This window comes from Phyllostomus discolor, chromosome 14 (assembly GCF_004126475.2).
Source record: "Phyllostomus discolor isolate MPI-MPIP mPhyDis1 chromosome 14, mPhyDis1.pri.v3, whole genome shotgun sequence".
In the NCBI taxonomy this organism is placed as follows: Eukaryota; Metazoa; Chordata; class Mammalia; order Chiroptera; family Phyllostomidae; genus Phyllostomus; species Phyllostomus discolor.
This window is the reverse complement of record NC_040916.2, coordinates 44,068,863-44,095,239: the sequence shown is the minus strand read 5'-3', so window position 1 is coordinate 44,095,239 and position 26,377 is coordinate 44,068,863. Positions and strand designations below refer to the sequence as shown.

Here is a 26,377-nt window from a genome sequence, read left to right as displayed (position 1 = left end):
CTTTGTAGTGTTTTCCTTGGCAAAGTAACTTCTCTCTTTTTCTGTAAGAAATGTTTGTATATTGGGAGAAGAATGGCAATGTAGGCGTGAGGGTGTTTGTTCCACGTTTTTATTAAAGACATTCTGTTACATGCTGTTGCAATTGCTGGACCCGCTGTCACAGAGATTGTTTCCTTACATCAAGCTTACGCAGTTAGTTTATGAGATGGAGACTTAGTATCGATGACACAGGGTTATTGTATTAAGTAAGAACAGAGGTAAGGTTCCTGGAGATATGCAGGTGGGAGAGATGAAGTAACATGCACAAAGCTATTCATTGTAGTACTGTTTGTAGTAACTAGATTGGAAGCGACTCATACCCTTCAGTAAGGGACAGGTTGAATATGCTGGTAAATCCACATAATGGAGTGTGGAGCTGCGGTAGAGAGCAATGAGGAAGGCACTGCACGCTGTTGGGAAGAGACCTCCAGGATATTTTAAGTGAAGAAAGTAACATGCACGACAGTATGTAGTGTGCCACCTTACCTTTCTGTGCGGTGGTACGTTATATATTTGTATTTAGGAAATGGATAAGTCAAAAACTAGAAGCTGATGAAACTAGGGGAGGGAGGAGAGTGGGAGGGCAGCTAGATTTCCCTGAGCACACTACCTGTGCAATGTGTTTTTCCCTGGAACCACATACACGTCTCATAACTGCAGAACAGGTTGGAATTGGCACTGGAAGAACTCGGGAAACCCTTACTGTGTTCTGTTCCTGACCACCAGGCATCTTGGGTAAGGGATTTGTATCTTCCTATTTTTTCTCATTCTCGGTCCTTCCAAATTTGATTTACCTCACATTTGAATCTGTGCTCAAAGATTTTAGTAACTACACTAAATCCAATGGCCTTTTCTGTTTGTTCTTTGTTGCATTTCACCTGGTTATATCACCCCCGTCTTGAAGCTTTTTTCTGACTTACGTAACTATGAACTTTCCTAAACTCAAGGCCAGAAAAGGTGAGCCTGGCTCTCTTGTCTTGCATCATCCTTTGTCACATGACATTGCAATGCAGCTGAAGATGCAAAGGTGAGCAAGGCTGTTCTGCTTTCCAGGTGTAGATGGGCATAATTTATTATGAAACAATATTTTGAGAGTGTGAGGAAGGCTATCTAAGAAAAAACTTCCTGGCAAAAAAGTGCTAGTTGAACGTAATTCAAAGAAAAAGGCGTCGTTTCTCAGGGAAAGGTGAGAGGGGAGTTCATTCCAGGTCCATGGGGGATTGAGCAGAAGGAGAGACGGATAAACAGCATGGTGTGGAACACATTAAAGCTGTTCAGTGCTGAAGGCAGGGGGAGGGCAGAGCCAGCTCGGGAGCTGCCACAGATCAGTGCTTCTCAGCCCTTTTTCACATCTTGCGTGGAGCCATTTGAAGCAGCAACTGAGGGCAAAGGAGGTGGCTGCTTCAGGCTGCAGGCAGTTGGCCCAGGAGTTCTAGCTGTCCCAGGCTCTGCCCAGCAGCCCGAAGTGCTGAGGGAATGAACGTGTGAGCACATCGCTGAAACACGTTCCTGGGGAAGCTGTTATCCGTGATGGGAAGCCACAGCAGGGATTTCTGCAAGGCAGTGACTGATTCGTGTTAGAACCGTGGTAGCGGTGTAGGCAGATCTGAGAGATGAAGTCTGGGTCCTGCATGAGGGCTACAGTGGGAGTTGGGATGAAGACAAAGAAATGCATTGGGGAGTATTTAAAAGGCAAAATAGTAGGACTTGGTGTCAGTCTGGGTATAGGGAATGAAAGGGAGAGTGGAAGGGATCAAAGGTGAGGATGCAGCAGGGTGAATTTGGGGGGCAGGATGGAAATGGTAACATTCAGTTTGGGACAAGATGATAGGTGAGTTGTGAGACGTGCAGGCAGAGTCATTTAATGTCTGGTTATGTATGTCTAAAGCTAGGGGAGGATTAGACATGATATTTCAGACCATGAGTGTGTCAGGGTGCCAGCTTCTTAATCATAATGGGATTAACCGACCTTTTAATTCCCAAACGAGCTCTACTATTAAGTTGCTTTGATGCGGTCCCAAGCTGAGGTCACAGGAGCACTTGGAACTGGCAGAGCTAGCAGCTGGCCCCTGGCCCCAGGCACAGGGAGCTCTCACTGCAGCGGCCCCAGGTGGTGGACGGCTTGGTCTCAGTCTCTGTGTCCTTTCTGCCTCCCTGCCTATCAAACGAATCCCCAGTGAGGACTTCAACAACTGTTATCCTTACGCTGATGATTCTCAAATTTCTGGCTTGTTCTTTCACATAAGCTCCTGTGTGGTATGTTTGGCTGTTAGCTGATTTCATGTTGATGAAGTCACAGCATCAGAGAGTAAATTAGTGCCTACTTCTCTCTTTGGGACCACTATTATCTCAGGCCTTCATTCTCAGAATCGCTGAGCTTTCATTCACTGAGGGCTAATTTTTTAAAAAAATATATTTTATTGATTATGCTATTACAGTTGTCCCATTACCCCACCTTCATTCCCCTCCACCTTGCACACCCTCTCCCACCCACATTCCCGCCCTTTAGTTCGTGTCCATGTGTCATAAGTTCTTTAGCTTCTACATTTCCCATACTACTCCTGCCCTCCCCACTTCTATTTTCTACCTACCATCTATGCTACTTATTCTCCATACCTTTTCCCCCCTCCTTCCTCCTCCCACTCCCCTGTTGCTAACCCTCCATGTGATCTCCATTTCTGTGGTTCTGTTCTGTTCTGGTTGTTTGCTTTGTTTGTTTTTGTTTTTGTTTTAGGTGTGGTTGTTAATAATTGTGAGTTTGCTGTCATTTTACTATACATGTTTTTTATCTTCTTTTTTTTAGATAAGTCCCTTTAACATTTCTTAAAATAAGGGCTTGGTGATGATGAACTCCTTTAGCTTGGCCCTTTCTGAGAAGCACTTTATCTGCCCTTCCATTCTGAATGAAAGCTTTGCTGGATAGAGCAATCTGGGATGTAGGTCTTTGCCTTTTATGACTTGGAATACTTCTTTCCAGCCCCTTCTTGCCTGCAAGGTCTCTTTTGAGAAATCAGCTGACAGTCTTATGGGAACTCCTTTGTAGGTAACTGTCTCCTTATCTCTTGCTGCTTCTAGGATTCTCTCCTTCATTTTTACCTTGGCTAATGTAATTATGATGTGCCTTGGTGTGTTCCTTCTTGGGTCCAACTTCTTTGGGACTCCCTGAGCTTCCTGGACTTCCTGGAAATCTATTTCCTTTGCCAGATTGCGGAAGTTCTCCTTTATTATTTGTTCAAATAACTTTTCCACTTGTTGCTCTTCCTCTTCCCCTTCTGGTACCCCTATAGTTCAGATGTTGGAACATTTAAAGATGTCCTGGAGGTTCCTAAGCCTCTCCTCATTTTCTTGAACTCTTGTTTCTTCATTCTTTTCTGTTTGGTTGTTTCTTGCTTCCTTCTGGTCCACTCCATTGATTTGAGTCCCAGTTTTCTTCCCATCACTATTGGTTCCTTGTGCATTTTCCTTCATTTCACTTAGCTTAGCCTTCATTTTTTTTCATCTAATTTGTGACCAAATTCAACCAATTCTGTGAGCATCCTGATTACCAGTGCTTTGAACTATGCATCTGATAGGTTGGCTATCTCTTGGTTGCTTAGTTGTATTTGCTATGGAGCTTTCATCTGTTCTTCTGTTTGGGCCATTTTGTGTGTGTGTGTGTGTGTGTGTGTGTGTGTGTGTGTGTCTTGTTTGCCTATTGCATATGAGGGGCTGAGCCTTAGTTATTCACCAGGGCTGGGCAACCCACATCACTGGGTTGTGATGCTGTGTGTGGGGGCGGGGTCTGATAGGGAACTATGGAGCTTGCTCCACTCTCCCTTGGATTTTAGTCCCTTCCGCCGCTTCCCCCAAGCAAACTGGTCCTTTCTGGTGCTAATTCCCATGTGGGTGGGCTTATGCACGTTCTAGGACCCTGTGGGTCTCTCCAACTAGCTCTCCAATGAGGCTGGGAGTCTCTTCCTGCACCTTGACCCCCACAGGTGTTTTCAATCAGTGCCCCAAGGCTCTATTTCCCAGCGCTGTGATCCTAGGTTGCATGCAGTGGCTTGCTTCACAATTGCTACCTTGGTGGGTCTGCTGGTTGCCACCCTGTGCCTGGGGTCTGTCAGCCACCACCTGCTCGCCCAGGGTCCACCTGCTGCGGTCTTGCGCTCCCAGGGTGCCTTATGCACCTGGTCCCATAGCTCTTTGTGCCGTGACCCCTCTCCACCTGGCTGCCCAACTCAGCCCCTCCTACTGGTGTGGATGAACGTGTCTATTTTAACTTCTTGGTTGTCCAACTTCCATACCGTTCAGTTTTCTGTCAGTTCTGGTTGTTATCCTGTTTCTAAATTGTTGTCGTCCCTATCTTGGTTGTGCGAGGAGGCACAGTGTGTCTACCTACGCCTCCATCTTGACCGGAAGTCCTCATTGAGTGGTAATTTTTGAGTGCCTCCTCTAGTCATTAAGTTTGGCTCCCCCAAACTCTAGCTCTCCACGCTGTAAGTGTTTCAGATTCTGGTGCTCAGCAATTCTTGGAATAGTGAGTATTGCTTGTCCACTTAGGTACTTTATTATTCAGTTTATTGTTCACTAAACCAGGGTTTCTCAACGTTTTTTTATTATTGTCCCTCTGAGGAGATATTTTTTCCTAATTGCCCTCCTCCATGTATAAAATTTTAATATCACAGATCTGCTATGTATCTGCTTATATACTATATGACCTTTTGGAGGGACACAAACCATTATAATGTCTAAGATTCCCACCTCCTCCTGAACCAATTTTTGACTCTTTGGGGAAGAATATCAGCCCCATTGAGAATGCATGCTCTAGACCAGGGATTTGTAGTGTTTTGTGGGCCACAGGCAGTCCTTTGAGAGCAGGACAAAAACTATGAACCCCACCAAAGAAGAATACACATATGCACAAATAGCCAATATCCTGAAGCAAAAATTCCAGGAGGCTCGTAGATCCCAATCTAAGTGTCCCTGCATCAAACTGAATCCCTTAAGAATCCTTAAGGGATCTCATTCTATTACTTTGTATTTCCCGGGAATGTTGAAAGGTGTCTGGCATATACAATAATTGTAAAAATAACAATGACTAATAGTTACTGAACTCTTACTCTGTGCCAAATGCACCAAGGCTGTAAGAGGGCTTAGGATGCTCATTCGGTACAAGTACTGTACAAAGTGCTTTATGCGCATTGTCTTAGCTAATTCTCACAACAACCCTCCAAGGTAGGTCCTGCTATTACCCCCATTTATTTTTGTTTTTTAAATCCTTATACTAGGATATATTTATTGATTTTAGAGAGGGAGGGAGAGAGAGGGAAAGAAAAAGAGGGGGTGAGAGAGAAGTGAGAAACATTTGGATTGGTTGCCTCCTGTACACACCCCAACTGGGGATTGAACCCCCAGCCTAGGTATGTGCCCTGACCCGGGATGGAACCTGCAACCTTTTGGTGTATGGGCTGACGCTCCAACCATCTGAGCCATTGGGCCAGGGCCTGTTATTGCCACCATTTTAAGATCAGGAAACTGGTATCAAGTTACTTGACCAAGGTCATGTGCTAAGAAGTGGTGGATTCAACAGTTGAGCCAATAGTTGTCTGGACTCCAGAGCCAGGTGCTTAATCACATTATACTATATTATATTTACTGAGTAAATACTTCTTGAAGGAATGAATGTTTTGCCTTTGCTCTTGGCTTTCTATAGGAGGTAGCCTCTCTTTTTAACTGGATCATAAGCTCCTAGAGGATGGAATTTTGGTGTTGCACTTGTTAGCCTCTCTCCTTGGGACTTTATGGTATCTTAGAGGTGCTCTCATTGACCTTGTTTTGTCTCTCTTTACTTGTCGCATCCTCACAATCTCAGGTGCCTGGAGCCGGGTGGGTAGAAGCAGTGACAGAATACAGATGTGTGGCTGCTGTTCAAGAGTTGCCAGTTTGATGGGGAAGTGGGGAAAGAAGCTACACCAGGAAACAGTGTAGGGCAGTGGTTAAAAACCCTGGGAAACTGAGGAGAAGCCAGAGAGACTCACCTATTTTCTGAATCTACTGCTACAAAACCAGAAAAAGACTTACCTATGGTGACAGGAAGGAGATCAGTGGTTGCCAAGAATGGGGAGATAGACTACAAAGGTGCACACTGGAACATTTAGGGTACTTTTAAAAAGATTATATTTATTTATTTTAGTGGAAGGGAGGGAGAAAGAGGGAGAGAAACATCAATGTGTGGTTGCTTCTCACGTGCCCCCCCACTGGGGACCCAGCCTACAACCCAGGCATGTACCCTGACTGGGAATCGAACCAGTGACCCTTTGGTTCACAGGCCGGCACTCAGTCCACTGAGCTACACCAGCCAAGACAGAAGTGTTATTTATCTTAATGGAGGGGGTGCTTACATGGCATATTCATTTATTAAAACTCATAGAACTATACACTTAAAAATGATGCATGGGAAGAGAATAAGGGCTCTGGATCTATATTGCCCAAATCCTTTCACCATTTCTGAGTTGTGTGATTATATCAAGTTACTTAACCAATCAGTGCGTCAATCTCATCATCTGGAAATGCTGATCATCTCATAGAATTAATGGGGAGGTGGAACAAGTTAATGTAAAGTGGCCAGAAAAGTGCCCAAGTCAGGTAAATGCTCTAACGATATAATCATGATTACTTACATACCTATTTATTACCTTCTGGGCCATAGTCTTATTAACTCCCTCACACAACATAAGCTGTTTGTGGAGGGGATAGGAAAAGCTGAGTTGGGGAGATAGGAAAACATCGAGACTGAAATTTGGGGCAAGTCCCGGTAGGCAATAATTAATTTATATTCTTCTAAACAGAAATTCTTTAGCTACTAGTTCAACACTGATTCTTAGTGGGAGTAAGAAGAGATTCATCACATGCACTAAGGGTAATATTTAACTTATGTGGAATAATCCTTCATTAAGTGTTTCCTTAATGGATACTGGCTACAGAGCAGTAAACACACCAGATAAGGTCCTTGCTCCCTTAGAGCTGACAATCTAAGTAGGAGAAGACAAAGAATAAAAACATAAAAATAATTTTAGATAGGGATATAGTATAAGAAAAAAATAAGGCCGGGTGGTAGGCTAGTGATAGGGAATCAGGGAGGGATGCAGTTAGGTCTTTTAGGTAGGTTGGTCGGAGGGGGCGACTTTTGAGCAGAGATCTGAAATGACAAAGGCAAAGATCTGGGAGCAGGCAGTTCCAGCCAGCTGGACCCTCAGTGCCAACCTCCAGCCTCCTCTGATGGGTACGTGCTGGGCACGTGTGCGGCACTGGAGCAAGACCACCGAGGGTGAAGCGCGGTTGAAGCCTGGGAGAGGGGTGAGGACGGGGTTGGGGTGCAGGCAGGGGCCAGATCATTCAGGGCCTTTTAGGCCTTGGTTAGGCATTTGGATTTTTTTTTTTAAAGATTCTATTTATTTTTAGAGAGGGGGAAGGAAGGGGAATGGAGAAAGAGGGAGAGAAACATCAATGTGTGGTTGCCTCTCATGTGCCCCCCACTGGGGACCCAGCCCACAACTCAGGCATGTGCCCTGACTGGGAATCGAAGCTGTGACCCTTTGGTTCACAGGCCGGCACTCAATCCACTGAGCCACAGCAGCCAGGGCAGGCACTTGGATTTAATCCTCAGTATAATGGGAAGGCATTGGGGGATTTGAAGAAAGGAATGTGATAAGATCTCATTAAAACTTTTTAAAAAATGTGGTATATATACGGAAAAACCCATCTCCAGTGGATTTTCACATATGTACTCACCCTTATAGCCACCATCCAGGTCCAGACGCAGTGCGTCAGTGCCCAGAAGGCTCCTTCGTGGCCCTGCACAGTCAGTTCCCGCTTCCCAGAGGCAACCACTGTTTCCTCTACCACTGCAGCTTAATTAGCTTTTTCTTGAGCTTTGTATGAATGTAATCAAATAGTATGTACTCTTTCTGGTCTGGCTTCTTTGCATTATTTGCTTGTGAGACCTTGTTTTATGCCACTGCATATATTGGTTCGGTCTTTTAAAAAAATTATTACATAGCATTCCCTTATGTCAACATACCACTATTTGTTTACCCAAGTTTAACCATTTTCTGGTTGATAGTTGAAGTTTTTGAATATTACAAATAAAGCTGCTGTGAAAAGACTTGTGCTTGTCTTTCTGTGGGACAGATTCACTCATTTCTTGCCGGATCAGATCTGACTTGTTTTTAGAGGATCAGCTGACTGCTGAGAATAAATTTTAGGGGAGCAAGATTGGAAGCCGGGAAGCCAGTGCAGAGGCTGCGGCAGCAGCGAAGGAGCGATGATGGGGCTTACACGACGGAGGCGGTGATGGAGCTGGCGAGGCCTGGCGGGTTCCGAACGTATTCTGAAGATAGGGCTGACAGACCTGCTGATGCACAGGTGAGAGAAAGAAAGGACCATCTTAGTGAAGAGACAATCCGTGATGACCTCAGTCAGAAGTTTGTTTATGGACCTGTTAAGTGTGAGAAGCTTAATAGATATCTACTTGGTGGTGCTGGATTGACAGATGGAGGTTTTGAGTCTGGGCTTGGGGGAAGGGTCTGGGCTGGGGACATAAATGTGGGAATCACCAGCATATAGACAGCATTAAGGTCGTGGGATGGCCTGAGGTGGGCACGGAGAAGAGAGTAGGGGGAAGGGGGGAAGGGCCCTGGACGGAGTCCCCGGGAACTCTAATGTTAATGGACCCAGCAGAGGAGACGGAAGGAGTGACTGGTGAGGCTGGTGAGGTGCTTGAGGCCTTGGTAGCTGGGAGAAACAATGAAGGTTTTCCTCAGAACTTAAAAAGAAAAATATAAGCCCTGGCTGGCATAGCTCAGTGGATTGAGCACGGGCTGTGAACCAAAGTGTCACAGGTTCAATTCCCAGTCAGGGTACATGCCCTGGGTTGCAGGCCATGACCCCCAGCAACGGCATATTGATGTCTCTCTCTCTCTTTCTCTATCTTCCTCCCTTCTCTCTCTAAAAATAAATAAATAAAATCTTAAAAAAAGAATTTTAAAAAAGAAAAATATAGACTTTCTCTTCAGGAGTATAAGATTTTTATTTTAGCAAGTAATGGATCAGTGGAGAGTCTTCAAAGTCACCTTAAAGAGAAGAAACGGCTCCCTGCCAGCGGAGCTTGGCTAGAGCTCAACTGAAAATATTAACATACTTAAACAGAGAATGTGTCAACCTTGAAGAGGGGTCAGCAGTGAAAGCCTGCTAACGGGAGAGTCCCTGACACCCACGTGGGCACAGCTGTTCCAAGTACCGTTCTGGAAAGGGTGCTTTAGCCCACAGAGTAGTCTGGGGACACTGGCCAGGCTGTTCATAACAGAAATGGGGGTGGAAAGTTGCAGCCAAGAAGAGTTTTCTGAACCCATTGGCACGACTCCTTACTGGCGATGGCCAGATGCCACTAAAGATACAAATACTCCTGTTCAGTTACGTCACTGTTCTTTCATACACAGACATTATGGTTCCAATTAGGCTTAAGAGAGAGAGTGAGCTGGACATGCGGACCCGAGTTTTCATTCAGAGTGGCAGTTCAAATTCCCATGGTAGATTAATACATATATATTATGGTTTTATATTTCAGTAAATTGTACGCTTTGTTGGCACAATGAGTATTTCCAAGATACAGCTTTGGAGTCCTTGAAACCCAGGTCCTCATCCCTGTCCGAGGTAAATTCACCACCACAAATGCCGCCTGTGAGGTTTCTTGGGATATAGCCTGCCAGTCCTCGCCACACCCCAGCACTGTTAGACCTGAAAGGGGTCTGATCCATCTCATACGAGCCTCCCACTTTCCAGAGGAGAACCCCGAGTTTCAGAGAGGCCGAGAACTTGACCAAAAGCCCTTAGCTTGTGAGAAGTGAGAACCCAGGTCAGAGCTGCTGGTCAGTGCTCTGTCCAGAATGTCCTGCAGCCTCACCTGGAATAGACAGACACATGCAGCACGTCCACCCCCAGGCCTCCACAGAGCCCCTCACCCCTGGAGCAGGCTGCTCAAAGAGTCCTGGATCTCTGAGCCCAGGTTACTGGCACAGGGACCAAGGAAAGATGAAAGAAAGGAAACCAATGCACAGGAGTGTGTGTATGTGTGTGTGTACATGTATGTGTGCACATGTGCATTTGTATGTGTGAAAAGAAAGTGGAGAAGACTTTTGAGGGAGTACCTTTTGGAGTCACTGGAGCGAATGAATAGGAGGGAAGACGTCCAGTCGGTCAGGCCTATAGAGCCCAGCTTCCCAGTACTCACCTCCGCTGCCACCAGCGGAACGGAGGGTGGGGCGGTCTGCATGTAACTCATCTGGACCGTCTCTGGAAAGAGATGGCGGGGATCCAGGAGTCTCTGCCTCTGGCAGCTCAGGATGGAAGCCACACCTCGTTATTCCTGCTTTCCCTAGAACAGCCAGGTTACTGACGTCTGAGCACTCCGCACTTGGGAGGGGGTTGTGGGAAAGGGCTTTGGCTGGGGGCAGTGGAGACGGGGAAGGGAGGTGCTTTGAAGGCGGTGAGAGCCCCTAAAATATGTGGGTCCTGCCATTCTGGGCCTGGGGCGCGAAGGAGGGGGCTGCCTCAGTCACCGCCTGCAGGTCTGCCCCCCACATGGTGAGAACACTGTTTCTTCCTTCGTTTCGTTCATCTTTTACTAGGAAGAGGCTGGGAAGGGCTGCGCTGTGTGTCATCTCCAGCTGTCCCTGTGACAACCCCCCCCCCCCCCCCCCAGTCCTTCATCATCTCTCCCTGGTGCCCCAGTCCCTCCCCGTCCCTTCTCCTTCTGCCCCCCACCCCCAACAATGGTCTCTCCCGGTGCTCAGCGGCGTGGTGGGGGGGTTGGAGGCGGGGCCGGAGCGTGTGGGGGGGCAGGTCTGCATTGCCGCTTCCCGGGGACCCGGAGCAGTCGCGGCTGCCGCCAGCCCCGCGGCCCGGACCCCTGCCCTCAGCCGGGACTCCCTCACCCGAGGGAGCCAGCCCAGGTGAGAGCCCTCCTCCCGGTCTCGCACCTGCACCCTGGCCGGGGCAGAAGCACCCTGGCCTTGCAGCCATCTTATCCTCCGATGCTTGGCTGGTGGGGTGGGTGACCGTCCCCGCTCCAGGGGTGAGGGGATGGGTAGTGGCCTGAATGGACATTTGTTTCCGTTGCTGTGCTGATTTAAAATATATATATTTTTTAATATATATATATGGAGGAGGGGTGTTTTTCTCTACTCCCCTCCTCAGATGTTGACGGGGGCGACGTGGTGGGGGGCTTGGTAGGCAGAATAGGTTTCCCTCAAACTCCAGTCCCCTCCTCACCTTGGCGACTCCCCACCCCCCACCCCAGTGATCAATGACCTTGGCTGGTGCCAGAGAATGGACGCTGCCTCAGTCTGCCCGCCTGGCCTGGGGTGGGGGGGAGGTGGAGGCGGTGGAGGAAGGGCAGGTGAAGGAGGGAGGGAAGGGGGGTGAAGGATGGAGATGCTGGGAGGATGGAGGTGGCAGACCACCGGGGTGGGGGCGCGGAAGTGGGTCCGGAGGCAATTGCTCCCGCGTGGGGGGAAGGGTTGTCGAGCGATGATGGGCACTGGGCCGGCAGCGGGACCGAGGTGAGGGGGGTGCTGAGAACCGGTCCAGCCAATTCTAGGGGCTGGTCCCTTCCAGCCGAGCGGAGGCCGGATGGGGGCGGGGGTCGCTGCAAATGCCAGCGGGGAAGGTCCGTGCGCCTGCGGTGTGTCGAGGTCTCTTCCTTCACCCCTTCCTGTCAGCCCTCTGTATTCCAGCGCGTGCATTCTCAGCTGACACCCCTTTCCCCCCTCCGAACTGTGGATGCTCCATCTTCCTGGGTAGGATGTAGGGAAGGGAGGGCGGCCTTGGCTCTCCTGGGGTGGGGGCCGAGGCTCAGGTGCCTAGCTGTAACGAGGAGGGGTTCTACCGTACCTCCTCCTCATGGTAGTCCCCTCCCCCCTCCTCCGGATGTTTTGGTAAGTGACTGCCTCTTAATGACCTTGTTACCTAGGGTGCACTTGGGAATCCGGGTGGTTCCCGAAGTCAGGTGCCTTAATTGGTGGGGTGGGCCTCTGGAACCCCCTCTTCTCTAGGGGTGAGGGAGTTGTCCTGAACTGCAGCATTTGCTCAGGAGACCTAGTCCCCCACTCCTCTGCCGCGAACCTCTTGGGCACATTTGTCCGGTCAGGTGAAGCCAGCCAACCTTAAAGGGCTCTGTAACCCTGGATCTTGTCTGTCTGGAGCCTCCACCTCTCCAAGTCTTGTCTCTCTCCCACAGGCTTAGCCACCTTGTGCCGCTTCGGGGCTAAAAATAGCATCGCTTTCTCACCAGCTCAAAGAATTTGTCTTCTTCCTCTCCCTCCTGACCTCCTGGGCTTGTTGCCCCCCAGGGAGCTGGCTGTTGAGCCATCTTATCCTGCTGTGGCTCTGGGGCCTTCTCTGCCCTACATGTAGCCTCCGGGGCAAACAGTGTTAACCAACGCTGGGTATGGCTCCTGGTGGTCCATGTGCTGCCTTCAGGGTTCGCGGGGAGATCCAAGCTGGGGAAGAAGGAGGAGGAAAGTGAACTGCCATGCAGTGAGGGGATTCCAGAGCATCCTTTCATGGGGGATGGTTTGGGCCCTGGTCCACAAGAAAGGGTGACATAGGGGTCACTGGTACTGGTCATCGTGGTCCACTGCTCACGTCTGTGCTGAACGTGTAAGGTGCTGCTTGCCCGTGCTTCTCTCTGAACCACATAGTATCACTTACCCCGTTCTCCCAGGGCCAGTGTGTGTGTGTGTGTGTGTGTGTGTGTGTGTGTGACATTTAATGAAAGCGAAAGGAGTCACGATATTTTAGGGGAATGATCTCTGATGAGAATCTAGTTCTGCGTCCTCTGCTGTTGTGAAGGAAGTGGGGGTTCTCCTCCGTCTCCCTCTGGAGGATGTCTTTTCTGGGGGCGAGGCTCGAGGCCCCCTTCATTCTACACCAGCTGCCTACGCAATGCGGTATTTGTGGACTCCTTTTCCCTAGACTCCCGGAGGAGGAGCAGAAAGGGTTGAGGGGGATTAGGAAGGGAGGCCTTGGAAGAGTGAGGTGTGGCTATGGACTTGAGACTGCTCACGTTGGAAGTGTCTGTAGGATCAGTCACCTCTGTTCCCACCCCGGTGTGAGGGGGCCCATGGGTGACATGCCGAAGAAGGCAGCAGCCCCCCAGTCATGACCTTTCTCAGCTCCTGATCCGTCCTCTTCTCCGTGGCCTCAGGTTCTAGGTCTCCCTTTTCCTGAGCCTTCGCTCGTTTGTCTGGCTGCAGACGATGTGGGCCCCGCTGCTGGAAGCAGTGTGAGCACAGACGGCCGGGCCGCGGGACTGTTTTGTTCTGGAAGGGTGCAGGGCGATAGCACCCAAGTATGACTGACCCCCTGCTCTTCCCTGGCTGTTTCCTGCTGCGTTCACAGTTTTCAATGTAACAGGAAGAAAACTGATGTTTATAGAACATCTACTGTGAGATTAAGCTCCCACATGGACTTGGAGAAATAGAGATGATTATTACCCCCAGTTTCGATGGAAGGACACTGAGGCCGACGGAAGTTAAGCAACCTGCCCAGGATTGGTTAGCGAGGTCCGCAAGCAGCAGAACTGGATTTCAGCTCAGGGTGCCTCGCTGTGTACCTTGTGCTGAAGCAGCTTCCTGTGGGCCAGTGTCCCTTTCTGCTGCTCACCCACCCCCCCAAGAGAACCCAGAAGTGGCTTTTTCTGGGGTCTCATGAAGGAGTGGAGGGCATCTCGCTGTATCATTATCACCACAAAGTAGTAACTAATATTTATTCATCACTTTGTTTGTGCCAGGTACAATGCTAAGGAGCTTATATGCATGATGTTACTTAATCCTTGCTTTTCCCTTCTGGAGTAAGAGGAAACTGAGGCATGGATGTGCAGAGACTTGCCCGTGGTCCCTTAGCTAGAAAGCGCTGAGGCAGGAAGTCAAACCCAAGTCCGTCCAACTCTGGAAGCTGAGCTTTTACTCGCAGGGCCGTGTTGGGAGAAGACCTCTCCTTGGGAGGCGTGTAGGCATGGGCGCTGAGGGGCGGACCTTGGCAGCTGTGCCTTCAGATGCGTCAGTGGCTGAAGGCAACAGGTGGATGACTTGGTTCCCCTTCTACACCTTCTCCCCAAGCTCCGCCCTCAGGAAGAAACTCAGACCAGACTAGACTAGGGGATTCTGGTGTCTCCTATTTCCTGTTTTATTCTTTGCAGCTGGTGGTAAAGGAAGGGGTCTGATCTTGACGTGGGGTGGAGGGAGGGTCGGGAGAAGAGCTCTGTGCAGGTGACTGTGCCTCAGGGGCAAATCCTGTGGATCTAGCCTCCAAGGTCAAAGTAACGGGGCTTGTAGTGAATGCCCTGCAGTTGGCCGGAATAGTCGTCCCTTTTCACTGGGTGCGGGCTTGAAGGAAGGACACCGTCTCTGTGCCGCGTGGGGCAGGTAGGCCTCGGGATTGACAGGAGCTCCGTATTGGCCTTCTTTACCCTCTTAGGCCTTGCAACCTCTTTTTTCTTCCTCTTATTGTTTCTAGATCTCCAGACGTGCCTGGAAGAGAAGCAGGCGGCTTTTCCTGAGTTATCCTGGCTCCCCAGCTTAGCCCCCACAAGCTGGCTCCCCCTCCCTTTCCCGTCCCCCTTCTCCCCCTCACCCTTCCCTATGCACCCAACTGAACTGGGTGTAGGCCGAACCTCCGTTCCCTCCTTTCTTCTTCCAGACCCTCATTGGCCAGGTCCTATTTTCCCCTATTCTGTGCTCAAATATACGTACACACGCTTCAGCTAAGAAACTGGGAGAAGGGGCTTTCTGACTGGCCAGTCCTTGAGCAAAAGCTGAATAAGGAGCAGGGAGTGGGGGACACCCGCCATGGAAGAGGGCTTCAGAGACCGGGCAGCTTTCATCCGCGGGGCCAAAGACATCGCCAAGGAGGTCAAGAAGCACGCAGCCAAGAAGGTGGTGAAGGGCCTGGACAGAGTCCAGGACGAATATTCCCGCAGATCCTACTCCCGTTTTGAGGAGGAGGATGATGACGATGACTTCCCTGCCCCCGCTGATGGCTATTACCGTGGGGAAGGGGCCCAGGACGAGGAGGAAGGCGGCGCATCCAGTGATGCCACCGAGGGCCACGATGAGGATGATGAGATCTACGAGGGGGAATATCAGGGCATCCCCCGGGCAGAGTCCGGGGGAAAAGGCGAGCGTATGGCCGACGGGGCGCCCCTGGCTGGAGTGAGGGGAGGCTTGGGTGATGGGGAGGGTCCCCCTGGGGGCCGAGGGGAAGCACAGCGGCAGAAAGAACGGGAAGAACTGGCCCAGCAATATGAAGCCATCCTCCGGGAGTGTGGCCACGGCCGCTTCCAGTGGACACTCTACTTCGTGCTTGGTCTGGCGCTGATGGCTGACGGTGTTGAGGTCTTTGTGGTGGGCTTCGTGCTGCCCAGCGCTGAGAAGGACATGTGCCTGTCTGACTCCAACAAAGGCATGCTGGGTAAGAAACGTGGGGTGGGGGTGGGGCACTGGAGCCCGGTTCTGCCTCAAACCCCCCATGCTCCTGAGAACTCCTGTCCTCACTGCTGGGCTCCCTAGGCCCCTGCTCTCAGAACGTGTCCAGAGGGCTCAGGGTTGCTCTGCACTCGCCCCTCACATGCACTGTCCCCCTGGGCTTGAGTCACAGGAGGTGGTTTGTGCAAGAGGGACCTGGGAGAGGACAGCTGGGCTGAGGCTCAGCTGGTGGTTGGGTGGCAGTCTGCTTAGTTAGCTCTGCAGGAGGTGGCCATGGTGGGTGGGACCCCAATTAACTTCGGAGCCTCCCCTCTTGTTATCTGGCTCCCTTTCCCTGATGGGGGGGACAAGAAGGCAGTATTACATGGGAAGGGTCAGTTTGGGGTGGTGGAGGTCGGGGAGGAATCCTGGGCCTGCCTGCAGCCGGAGAAGCTCTTGGGCAGCCTCGGGAGTCGGGGGCCAGTGAGTGGTCTCTGTTGGTCCTGCCTGGTGGGCACCCCGAGGGAGGAAGCTCCTGGACTCAGGAAGGATCTCAGTCTTGCTCTGCCACCAAGTTGTCATGAGATCTCAGGGAAGTCTCTTTTCCCTACTTAGGCATGGGTAAAATGTAGAGTTTGGAGTAGGTGCTTTTTAAGATCAAGTCCAACTCTGAGTTTATGAAGGAAGTAAGAAACAGGAAAGTTTTAGGACCAGAAATATTGTAACTACAAGGAGTAAAGGATGGATTTTGTGGGGAGGATTTCCTGGGAGGAGTAAAGGGCTGGAGCTCTTGTCCCAGGGACAGTTAGAGACACTCCTGCTACTCTGAGGGCCTCAAGGCAGGGAGGATGGAGGGGGCCCTGGTGGGGGGTCTGGGAATCTAGGCAGATCCATCCTCATTCCAGGCAAGCCATAGCTGGGGGTAGTGTGTGTGTGTGTGTAAGGCAAGAGAGAAGTGAGAGTGAGCAGGAGAGGGCGAGAGGGAGAGAAAGGAGAATTCTGGGGTTCTCCCGTCTCTGTAGTCCTGCCTTTGAACTGCTGGTCTGCAGAGATGGCCGTCTGTCTTTGCCTCCACGATTCACCTTCTCTCGCTGCTCTCACCCCGGGTAGACTTAGCTTCTCGAGGTCCTCTAGGTCCTTGGTCCATTCTGTTGCTGTTTCAGAGCATTCACTGTTCAGCGGGTGGGAGAATGGGAGTGGGTCTGCTCATGCTCCTCCCGCCTCTGCTTCCCTCCCTCCAGGCCTCATCGTCTACCTGGGCATGATGGTGGGAGCCTTCCTCTGGGGCGGTCTGGCTGACCGGCTGGGCCGGAGACAGTGTCTGCTCATCTCGCTCTCAGTCAACAGCGTCTTCGCCTTTTTCTCATCTTTTGTCCAGGGTTATGGCACTTTCCTCTTTTGCCGCCTCCTTTCTGGGGTTGGGTGAGTGTCCACCTCCTAAACCCCTGGAGGACAGGACTGTGCTGTGGTCACTGTGATAAGTCCAGGGCCCAGCACAGTGCCAGGCCCACCAGACGCGCTTCAGTTATGTACGAATTGGATGAAAGAATTCCTTCTCCTCCCACCGTCTTCAGGCCAGCTTCTCCCTGTCCAGGACACACCTATTGCCTGTCCAGCATGCCCGTCCATGTCTGGTCCACTCCCGAGTCCTCCACTCCACCTTTTAGTTCCATTTTGAGCCCGACCCCACGAAGAAGCTTAGTGGGTCTCATTCTCACCCCTGGGTGCCTATGGATCCTTGAGTCATTCCCTTCCCAGAACCTGCATGTTTCCTGCACCTGAAGCCTTGGCCCGCCCCACACCTGCACTTCCACCTGCATGTCCTCTCCCCTTGTTTCTGAGCCCTTTCCTGGCCCGCTCCCACGTACCTGCCCTCAGACTCTTCTTTGCCCATCTGAGTTTTTTTGGGGGGAGGGGGCAACTTTCCTTTTTTCTTTAATTATCTTCCCTCTCTTCCAACTCTACTGTCTTTAAGATTCAATGTTTGTCCATCCCTTCCCTTTCCCCGAGACCTGCTGCCTTGTTCCCAGGGCCCCAAGGATGGGTGCTTGGTGGCTGTGGTGAGGGAGCTTGTAGAGCACTAGGGGTGAGAAGGAGGAGTCTCTTTGGAAGGGTCAGGACAAGGAACAGGCCTGGGGGATCCAGAACCCTGGGGCAGGAGATGAGGAATGTGGCCATTTTCCAATGCTGAATCCTTGCAATGCCCTCCAGGATTGGAGGGTCCATCCCCATTGTCTTCTCCTATTTCTCGGAGTTCCTGGCCCAGGAGAAGCGTGGGGAGCATTTGAGCTGGCTCTGCATGTTTTGGATGATCGGTGGAGTGTACGCCGCTGCTATGGCCTGGGCCATCATCCCGCACTATGGTGAGCAGCCCGCAGGGAGTGTACCTCGGACTGTGTCCCCACCTCCTGTGCTCCCTGGGATGAGAACCCCCAGCCAGCGGCCGCTCTGCTGACTTTGACTGTCCCTGCCAGGGTGGAGCTTCCAGATGGGGTCCGCTTACCAGTTTCACAGCTGGAGGGTCTTTGTCCTGGTCTGCGCCTTTCCTTCTGTGTTTGCCATCGGGGCTCTGACCACACAGCCTGAGAGTCCCCGCTTCTTCCTGGAGGTGACTGGGCTGGGGCTGGGCTGGGGCAGGGCAGAAGGGGCCCCCGTGCTCACACACCACCGCGGGTTTGGTTTGGTGCCACTGAGCTGTGTTTCTTCCTCCTGGGATCCATACTCTGTTGTACTTTATCTTACTTCCTTTGTATGGAACGTATCTCTGGAAGGGTTGTGTGGGGGAAGAAACCAGGGCACCTGTTCAACCATGGGCAGCTTAAAATTTTACAGGCCCTGGCTCGACAGCTCCAGAGAAGTTTCTCCCACCGCCCCTGAGATCCCCTCCAGCTCTATCTTGGTCGGTCCAGCAGGGTTAGGATGCTGCCCCTTCTCTGACTACACACTTGTCCAGCATCATCATTTGCCTTGTTTTGTTTCCTTTGTCTATTGTACCACGGGGTCCCTAGGACCTGTGCTTGCATCTCTCTCTGGGACCTCCCCCTGGCAACTCTTGCCCCAGTCTGATTATATCTTGCTGGGGGCTCTTTCAGAGCATGTGACGGATGTGCCCATAGGTCAGGGGTTGGGAGTGGGAGCCTTTCTGTGCTCTGTGATTCCAGGAGCCAGGTGGGAGGGAGGGTGTGTGTGACCCAGGGTCGGGGAGAGGCTAACCTGGATGTGGGGGTTCTGCCGGCTCTAGAATGGGAAGCACGATGAGGCCTGGATGGTGCTGAAGCAAGTTCATGACACCAACATGCGAGCCAAGGGGCATCCCGAGCGCGTCTTCTCAGTAAGCCACAGTCCTGCGCCCAAGTCCTCTAGCTCCTGCATCCCAACCCCCCCCCCCCGGCCCCTCTCTGGGTACCCCCACCTTCTTAGGCATTGCTGATCACACTCTCCATCAAGGACATCCCTTAGGGTACCCTTTCCACCCCTTCCTCCCATTTCGCTACTGCAGGAGAAACTGAGGCAGCTAGAAGGGGTTGGGGAATACAGACTAGGTGACGGCTCACCCTTTCTCTTGACCCCAGGTAACCCACATTAAGACGATTCATCAGGAGGATGAGCTGATTGAGATCCAGTCAGACACAGGGACCTGGTACCAGCGCTGGGGGGTCCGGGCATTGAGCCTGGGGGGGCAGGTAATGGGGGACTGGGTGGTGGAGAGAAAGAAGGGAGTGGGAGGGATGGAGAGGAAGGCAAGGCTTGAGCCCGTGTGGGGGTGACGGGTAAACTGAAGGGAGGTGGCAGGGCAGGAATTGGGGACACAGGGGTGCTAGAAGTTAGTGTGGCCACTGTCTGACCCTGTTCTCTTCTGTCTAGGTTTGGGGGAATTTCCTCTCCTGTTTTGGTCCAGAATATCGACGCATCACTCTGATGATGATGGGTGTGTGGTTCACCATGTCGTTCAGGTGAGAAGCTGGGTGGGGTGGGTAGTATGTGGCGGACGTGATGGTGTATGGGTTGGCAGAGAAGTGGGAAAAATGGAAATGCGAGGGGCGGACAATGAGGGAAGGTGCTGTTTGGATCCCCTCTGATCCTCCAGCCTGCTCCGCTACTCCATTCATTAATCCAGCGAACTTGTATTACAGGCTGAACAGTGTTAAGTTTCTCTCCTGTGCCAGGTGCTGAGCTGGGCTGAAATAGACGTGGTCCCAGGCCTCAGGGAGTTTACCTCTTGGTCAGGGGCAGGAACTAGCACAAAGCAGTGTGATGAGGGCCACGTGGAGGGAAGCACAGGGTGTTCTGGGAGCACAGGAGAGGGCTTCCCAGGCCAGAGCTGAGTCCTGAAGATGAATGGGAGTTCGGCTGAGGGTGGGTTTGGGAGGTTGTTTTAGGCGGAGGGAAGAGCAAATACCTGGAAGAAAAAGAGTATGGTGGGAGGGTCAGAAGAACCACGGCGATTGGGGAAGGGAGGAGTGGAGAGAGGTGAGACTGGAGGTGAACAAGGGCCTGATAGGGGCTGCCCCTCGAGGTCCCCCTCGTTCCGGACTGCCTCGTTCCAGTCCCCGAGCCCTGTCTGATTCCATCGCCCTTGACTCTTCAGTTACTATGGCCTGACTGTCTGGTTTCCCGACATGATCCGCCACCTCCAGGCGGTGGACTACGCAGCCCGCACCAAAGTGTTCCCTGGAGAGCGCGTAGAGCACGTGACTTTTAACTTCACCCTGGAGAATCAGATCCACCGAGGGGGACAGTACTTCAATGACAAGTATGTGGGGACCTTCACGCGGCACTCTTCCTCTGCCCCTTCGACCCCTTGTGCCTTTTATGAGTCTGGGAGTTTTGAGATAGGTGTTTCGGGGCCATGGTCTGTGTTCCTCCTCCATGCCGCAGCCTCCCGCTACTGCACTAAGGGAGTGAGCCTTGGGGGAGGAGGTGAGGATGAGGGGAGTGCCTCTCACCATCCTGGCCTTCCAGGTTCATTGGGCTGCGCCTGAAGTCAGTGATCTTTGAGGATTCCCTGTTCGAGGAGTGTTATTTCGAGGATGTCACATCCAGCAACACGTTTTTCCGCAACTGCACATTCATCAACACCGTGTTCTACAACACTGGTAAGGTGGCGTGGCCGGTGGCTGCCAGACCAAAGGGTTGGGTGGACTGTGAGGAAGGGTCCAGAGCTCAGGGTTCTCAAGCTGAGCTCTCTGGAGCGCTGGAGGAAAGTGGTGTGGGGCCTACTAGCTACACCAATGCTTCCAAAAGTTTAATGTAGACTGAACATGTTCCTGTGACAGTTAGGATGTCTGACAAAAGAATCAAGTTCCTGTGCCTTTGCCCAGAATTAAAACAACTCAATGTGGCAGTAGTAATGTGCTTTTGAAGAGGGCAAAAATCATTCAAAATGGTGTTCTTGGGGAAAAAAACAATAAAAGAGGTGTTTGGTGGGAAAAAGTTGGGAATCATTGCATCGGTTTATTTCTTTCATGGTGATTCTCAGACTATACGCCCATGAAATGCTGGCGTTGTAGGCTGGGCTTTCCCTCCTCTACATGGAGTGCTGGCTGAGCTTTCCCACCTTGCAGGAGAAAGGAATGGACAGGACTGGCAGTGGTTTTAAATGTTTTTCTCAGTAATTTTCCCTAAACCTCTTGTATCACTACTGCTAATACTCAGTAGGGTGGACAAAAAGAATGAACAGGAAGCAGATTATTGACCAAAAAAACTTGGAAACGGTCACCCTGTTGCACTCAGTAGCCTACGGACCTTTTCTGCCGTAGAGAGTTCTGTGTCCTATGGTGATGTGATCTGAGGTTTTGCAATGAGTGCCAACCCCACAAAGGCAGAGCCCCGAGCCACAAGGAGCAGTGGCCTCCCGCTCTCCTTTGACGTGACGGCCTGCCTGTCTTGACCTTCACCCTAGACCTGTTTGAGTACAAGTTTGTGAACAGCCGGCTGGTGAACAGCACGTTCCTGCACAACAAAGAGGGCTGCCAGTTAGACGTGACCGGGACGGGAGAAGGCGCCTACATGGTGTACTTTGTCAGCTTCTTGGGGACCCTGGCTGTGCTTCCTGGGAATATCGTGTCTGCCCTGCTCATGGACAAGATTGGCAGGCTCCGAATGCTTGGTAAGGAGGAGAGGCCGGGTGGTGGTGTCGGAACTGATTAGGGGAGGGGAGACCGTAGTAGGCTTTTCTCCTCAGCCTGCGGGAGAGCCTAGCCAGAGAAGTTTCTCTCTCTCCTGTCCGCTACTTAGGGCGTGGCTGCAGGGTGAGGCAGGGCCTAGGCAGGAAGCTTCTCTGATGGGTAAAGGTGGGAGAGGGGACAGCAAGTGGTGCAGGGCACAGGCTTTGAGGTTATAGGTTTTGAATTTCAGCTCCACCACCTACCTTGGGCAAGTTCCTTAACATTTATGAGCCCAGGTGTCTCATCTAGAAAATGGGAGTGATGATTAAAGCCTGCCTCATAGGGTCGACACATTAGATCAGCGCACGTAAAGCACGTAAAGCATCGAGTGGCTCGGCCCATAGCTGGCATTGAAGAAGCGGTTGGTACTGATATGGATAAGAAGAAGATTGTAAGGGAGGCTGGGATGAGTGAAAAGCCTTCCTTTTGGGTACCTTGGAAAAAGAGTGTGATCCTGGGTGGCCCTTAACACCAGCTGACGGGCCGGGGTGGGTGGCGAGTGGGTCCTGTTGTGGCCGGGCTCACACTGCTCTCGCCTTTCGTGGTTCCAGCCGGCTCCAGCGTGATGTCCTGTGTCTCCTGCTTCTTCCTGTCTTTTGGGAACAGTGAGTCAGCCATGATCGCTCTGCTCTGCCTTTTTGGGGGGGTCAGCATTGCATCCTGGAACGCGCTGGACGTGTTGACTGTCGAACTCTACCCCTCGGACAAGAGGTACTGGGAGTGCGGTGGGGGCAGGGCGGCATGTGAGGCCCCTGAGGGGTGTCTAACCTGCGGCCGGAGGCTGCACGCAGCCCAGGGTGGCTGTGAATTCGGCTCAACCCAAACTCGTAAATTTACTTAAAACATGAGATTTTTTTGTGATTACATGTCACCATGTATTTAATGTGTAGCCCAAGAGAACTCTTATTCTTCCAGTGTGGTCTAGAGACGCCAAAAGGCTGGACACCCTGGCCTAGAGGGTAGGGGAGAAGAGGGGTGAGGAAGGGGGTGCCGAATGGGAAAAGCATCTTTAGGGGTAAAAGGATACACATTCCCATTGAGTTTCTCCTCTAAGAGCTGGTTAGCTTCTCTATTCATCCCTTGAACTCTTAGCTATTAACTTAATTCTCAGTCTCCTAACTCCTTGCCTCCTCCCAACTCATCTATATTCCCTGTGTGCACCCCTTGCCTCTCTGGCCTCTGTCCTTCCTCTTCCTCTTGGGCACTGCCTGCCATCTCACCTCTACTTCCCCGCGCCCCTTACCCCCACAAACCCTCCCACCCTCTTCCTTTGTCTTTCTTCCGGGCCGGCCCGTCGTGCTACACTGGGGGACCCCCTGAACAGGACCACAGCCTTCGGCTTCCTGAATGCCCTGTGTAAGCTGGCAGCGGTGCTGGGGATCAGCATCTTCACGTCCTTTGTGGGAATCACCAAGGCCGCCCCCATCCTCTTTGCCTCCGCTGCCCTTGCCCTCGGTAGCTCTCTGGCCCTGAAGCTGCCCGAGACCCGGGGGCAGGTGCTGCAGTGAAGGGGGTCTCTGGGGCTTCGGGGGTGGCAGGCACACTGTGAGACCAACAACTTCTTCCCTCTCCCTGCCCTTCCATCCTGGCCCCCGGAGCCCTCACTCCCCACGCCCCTGTGTTTGGTGTCTTAGCCTTGTGTGTGCGTGCGTGCATGTGTGTGACTCTGTGGGCAAGGACTCCAGGGAAGGCTCCTTCATCCGGTTTCGGGATGCAGCTCTACTCCCCACCCTTGACTTTGCACAAGAGAAGGCTTGGGCCCACCCTTCTCCCCCAGTGTTAGTAAGGGGGGCCTTTGCTCTTCTTGGCTCCAGGGGCTTCAGAACAGGCTTCCTGCCTTCCCCCTCATTCCCTCTGCCTAAGCCCTGGGGAAATCATGGGCATGTGGTTATGCTGGGGGCTGGAGCTTGCTGTAGACCATGGACCAAAAGAACTTGAACTTGGAGTGGGAAGGGCCTCGAGTGCTCTCTCATGCCTCCTGTTGGATGCTGGGGGAGTAGCAATAAACCTCAGCCCCCTAGTCTCCACTTCCCTCTCAATTTAGGCTATAAGAAGCCTGAATTTTATGAAATGAGCTTTCTGATTCTTATTTATTTATATATTAAGTTCTGAGGCAGCTCATCAGGACTGTGTGTGTGTGACTGCGTGTGAACACTTATGTGTGTGTGTGTGTGTCATGGGGCGGGGTGTCACTATACTGTCCTAAAATACAAGCCAAGGGTAATTTCAGAGGACACACATACAACCCTGCCTTCCATAGTACCTCCTGTCATCTGCTTCTGTGCCGGGCCTGGGAGGGAGGAGCCCTGGGCCAGGCTGGGATAAGAGGACCACACTCTAGGGAGATCTGAGGGTACCTTCCCCCCTCTCAAGAAGCACAGGCCTCTTCTGGAGTGAGAGGCTCCACCCGTTATAGCACAGAAAGTAACAGCACAGCTGCCCTCCCACCCCCGACCTGCCCCCTCACAGGCAGGGAGCAGGGGAGGGAAAGAAACCAGGTATATGGTCAAACCAGCAGATCCAAAAGCACAAGGCGCTGGGGCAGGGGCAGGAAGCAGGGGCCCTCCCAGCAACCCATCGACAGTGGAGAGGTTGGGTAGAAAGCCAGGGACCCCTAATGCAGGGACCAGAGCCTCAGTTTTTCCATCTCACCTTTTCCACACAATAGCCCTGTAGGTTGAACTGCCCCCTACCCCACCCTACTCCATGTGGCTGCTTTCTTTGGTGCACCCCTCCCCACCACTGTAGCTGTGATGTGTTGTAGTTTTTAGCTGTTTGTAAAATGTTAAGTTAAAAGGAAAACAGTGAAAACAACAAAAAAAGAAAATCCAAATTCACCCTCCTCATGCTGCGTCTGGTGCCCCCACCCTCTATGGCCACCACTCCCCCCGTTTTGTAACACCGAACCAGGTAGTGACTGTGTAACTCTTCGGTGTCTGTGCTCAAAGGACTGCCTTCTCCTCCAGTGCCCAGTGTATGAGCGTGTGCCCTTCCCTCACCCTTCACTTGCTGGACGCAGCCCTCTCTCCTGCACCCCTGGAGGGACCCATCCATCTCCCTTGCTCTCCTGGGGAACCCTAAACCCAATTCTGTTGATGTGAAAAATGACATGAAACATATTGATGAAAAATAAAAACAACCAGTCCTTAAATCCAAAATGGCTACGTCTGCTTCTTTGCCTCTCCACTTAACGTACACCCAACTCTGTTTTTCCTGCTAGAAGGAAAGATGGTGAGACAGAAAAACAACTCTTCTCTTTTCTCTCCCACCCAAGAGCCAGAATAACAGGAGGCATTACACTGAGGTATCTTCAACCAGCCTCTCTACTCTGACCTTCCCATTTCTGTACATGGCTGGCCTGCTCAGTCTCCTAGATTTGAAGACTTGGGGTTATCTCCTACACTCAACAGCAAAAGAGACATACAAATGGCCAATGGGTATATGAAAAAATGCTCAATGTAACTAATAATTGGAAATGCAAATCAAAAAACCATGAGGTATTACCTCAAACCTATCAGATGGCTATTACCAAAAAAAATCCCAAAAGACAAAAATTGTTGGCAAAGATGTGGAAAAATGGAAATTCTTGCACATTTTTGCTAGGAATGCAAAATGGTGCAGCTGCTGTGGAAAAGAATATGGAGGCTTCTAAAAAAAATTAAAACTAAAACTACTGTAGAACCCAGCAGTCCCATTTCCTGGTGCTTAATCAAAAGAATTGAAATCAGGGTCTCGGAGCAGTATTTATAACAACTAAGATGTGGAAATAAGCTAAATGTCCACTGACAGATGAATAAAGAAAATGTGGTATATACATGTAATAACCACATCCATGTGACTTATGCCAAGTCAACTCAGTCACAGAAGGAAAAATACTACATGATACTACTTATATGTGTAATCTAAAATGACAAATTCATACAATTAAAGAATGGAATGGTGGTTGCCAGAGGCTGGGGCACGGAAATGGCAGTTCCTAATCAGCAGCCATAAAGTCTTAGTTAAACGTGACCACTGAGCTCCAGAGACCGGCTGTGTGACCTGCACCTGCCCTCAGTGACCATGTGTGGTGCACTGGCTAGGAGGGATCTGATTTATTCTTACCACAATAGAACAAAATGCATGAAATTTTAAAATATTTAAAAACCTCAGAAATTAACACAGGAACTTGGAGTAATGTTTCTTGAGAACAGAAACCAATTTTCTTCAAATACTTTTATCTTTCCTTTTTTAAATCCTCACCCGAGGATATGTTTATTTTACGGAGAGAGAGAAACATCGATCAGTTGTCTCCTGTGTGCATCCCGACTAGGCATCAAACCCACAACCCAGGTTATGTGCCCTGACCGGGAATTAAACCCGCAACCTTTTTGGTGTGTGGGACGATGCTCCAACCAACTGTGCTGCCAGGCCAGGGCTAAATCCTCTTGCTTTCTCCCTCCTCCAAGTTACATCTTACTTATTTATATATATATATTTACATTTAATACTATTTTGTATTAGTTTTAGATGTATAGCACAGTGGCTAAACACATACTTTACAAAGTGTTCCTCTGACATTCCCAGTACTCTTGTCTAGAAAGACAGATTCTACATTCCATTCTTGTGGAATCAGAACCCTGTCTTTATAACAGAGGGCACCCAGAATCTACATTTTAAACAAGCTCC

The 26,377-nt window shown here is 51.1% G+C and overlaps 1 protein-coding gene across 1 annotated transcript; it reads left to right on the top strand.

Moving 5' to 3' along the window:
• Positions 1–10,892: 10,892 nt before the first annotated feature.
• On the top strand, positions 10,893–24,867 carry SV2A (synaptic vesicle glycoprotein 2A). The gene is made up of 13 exons (XM_028502680.2): positions 10,893–11,030; positions 14,596–15,549; positions 16,784–16,964; positions 17,754–17,905; positions 18,017–18,150; positions 18,784–18,873; positions 19,115–19,225; positions 19,407–19,495; positions 20,131–20,295; positions 20,505–20,638; positions 21,445–21,651; positions 22,261–22,420; positions 23,034–24,867. Exons 2-13 carry the CDS (start codon positions 14,928–14,930, stop codon positions 23,215–23,217), a joined length of 2,229 nt encoding a protein of 742 aa, XP_028358481.1. The 5' UTR covers positions 10,893–11,030; positions 14,596–14,927; the 3' UTR covers positions 23,218–24,867.
• Positions 24,868–26,377: the final 1,510 nt, after the last annotated feature.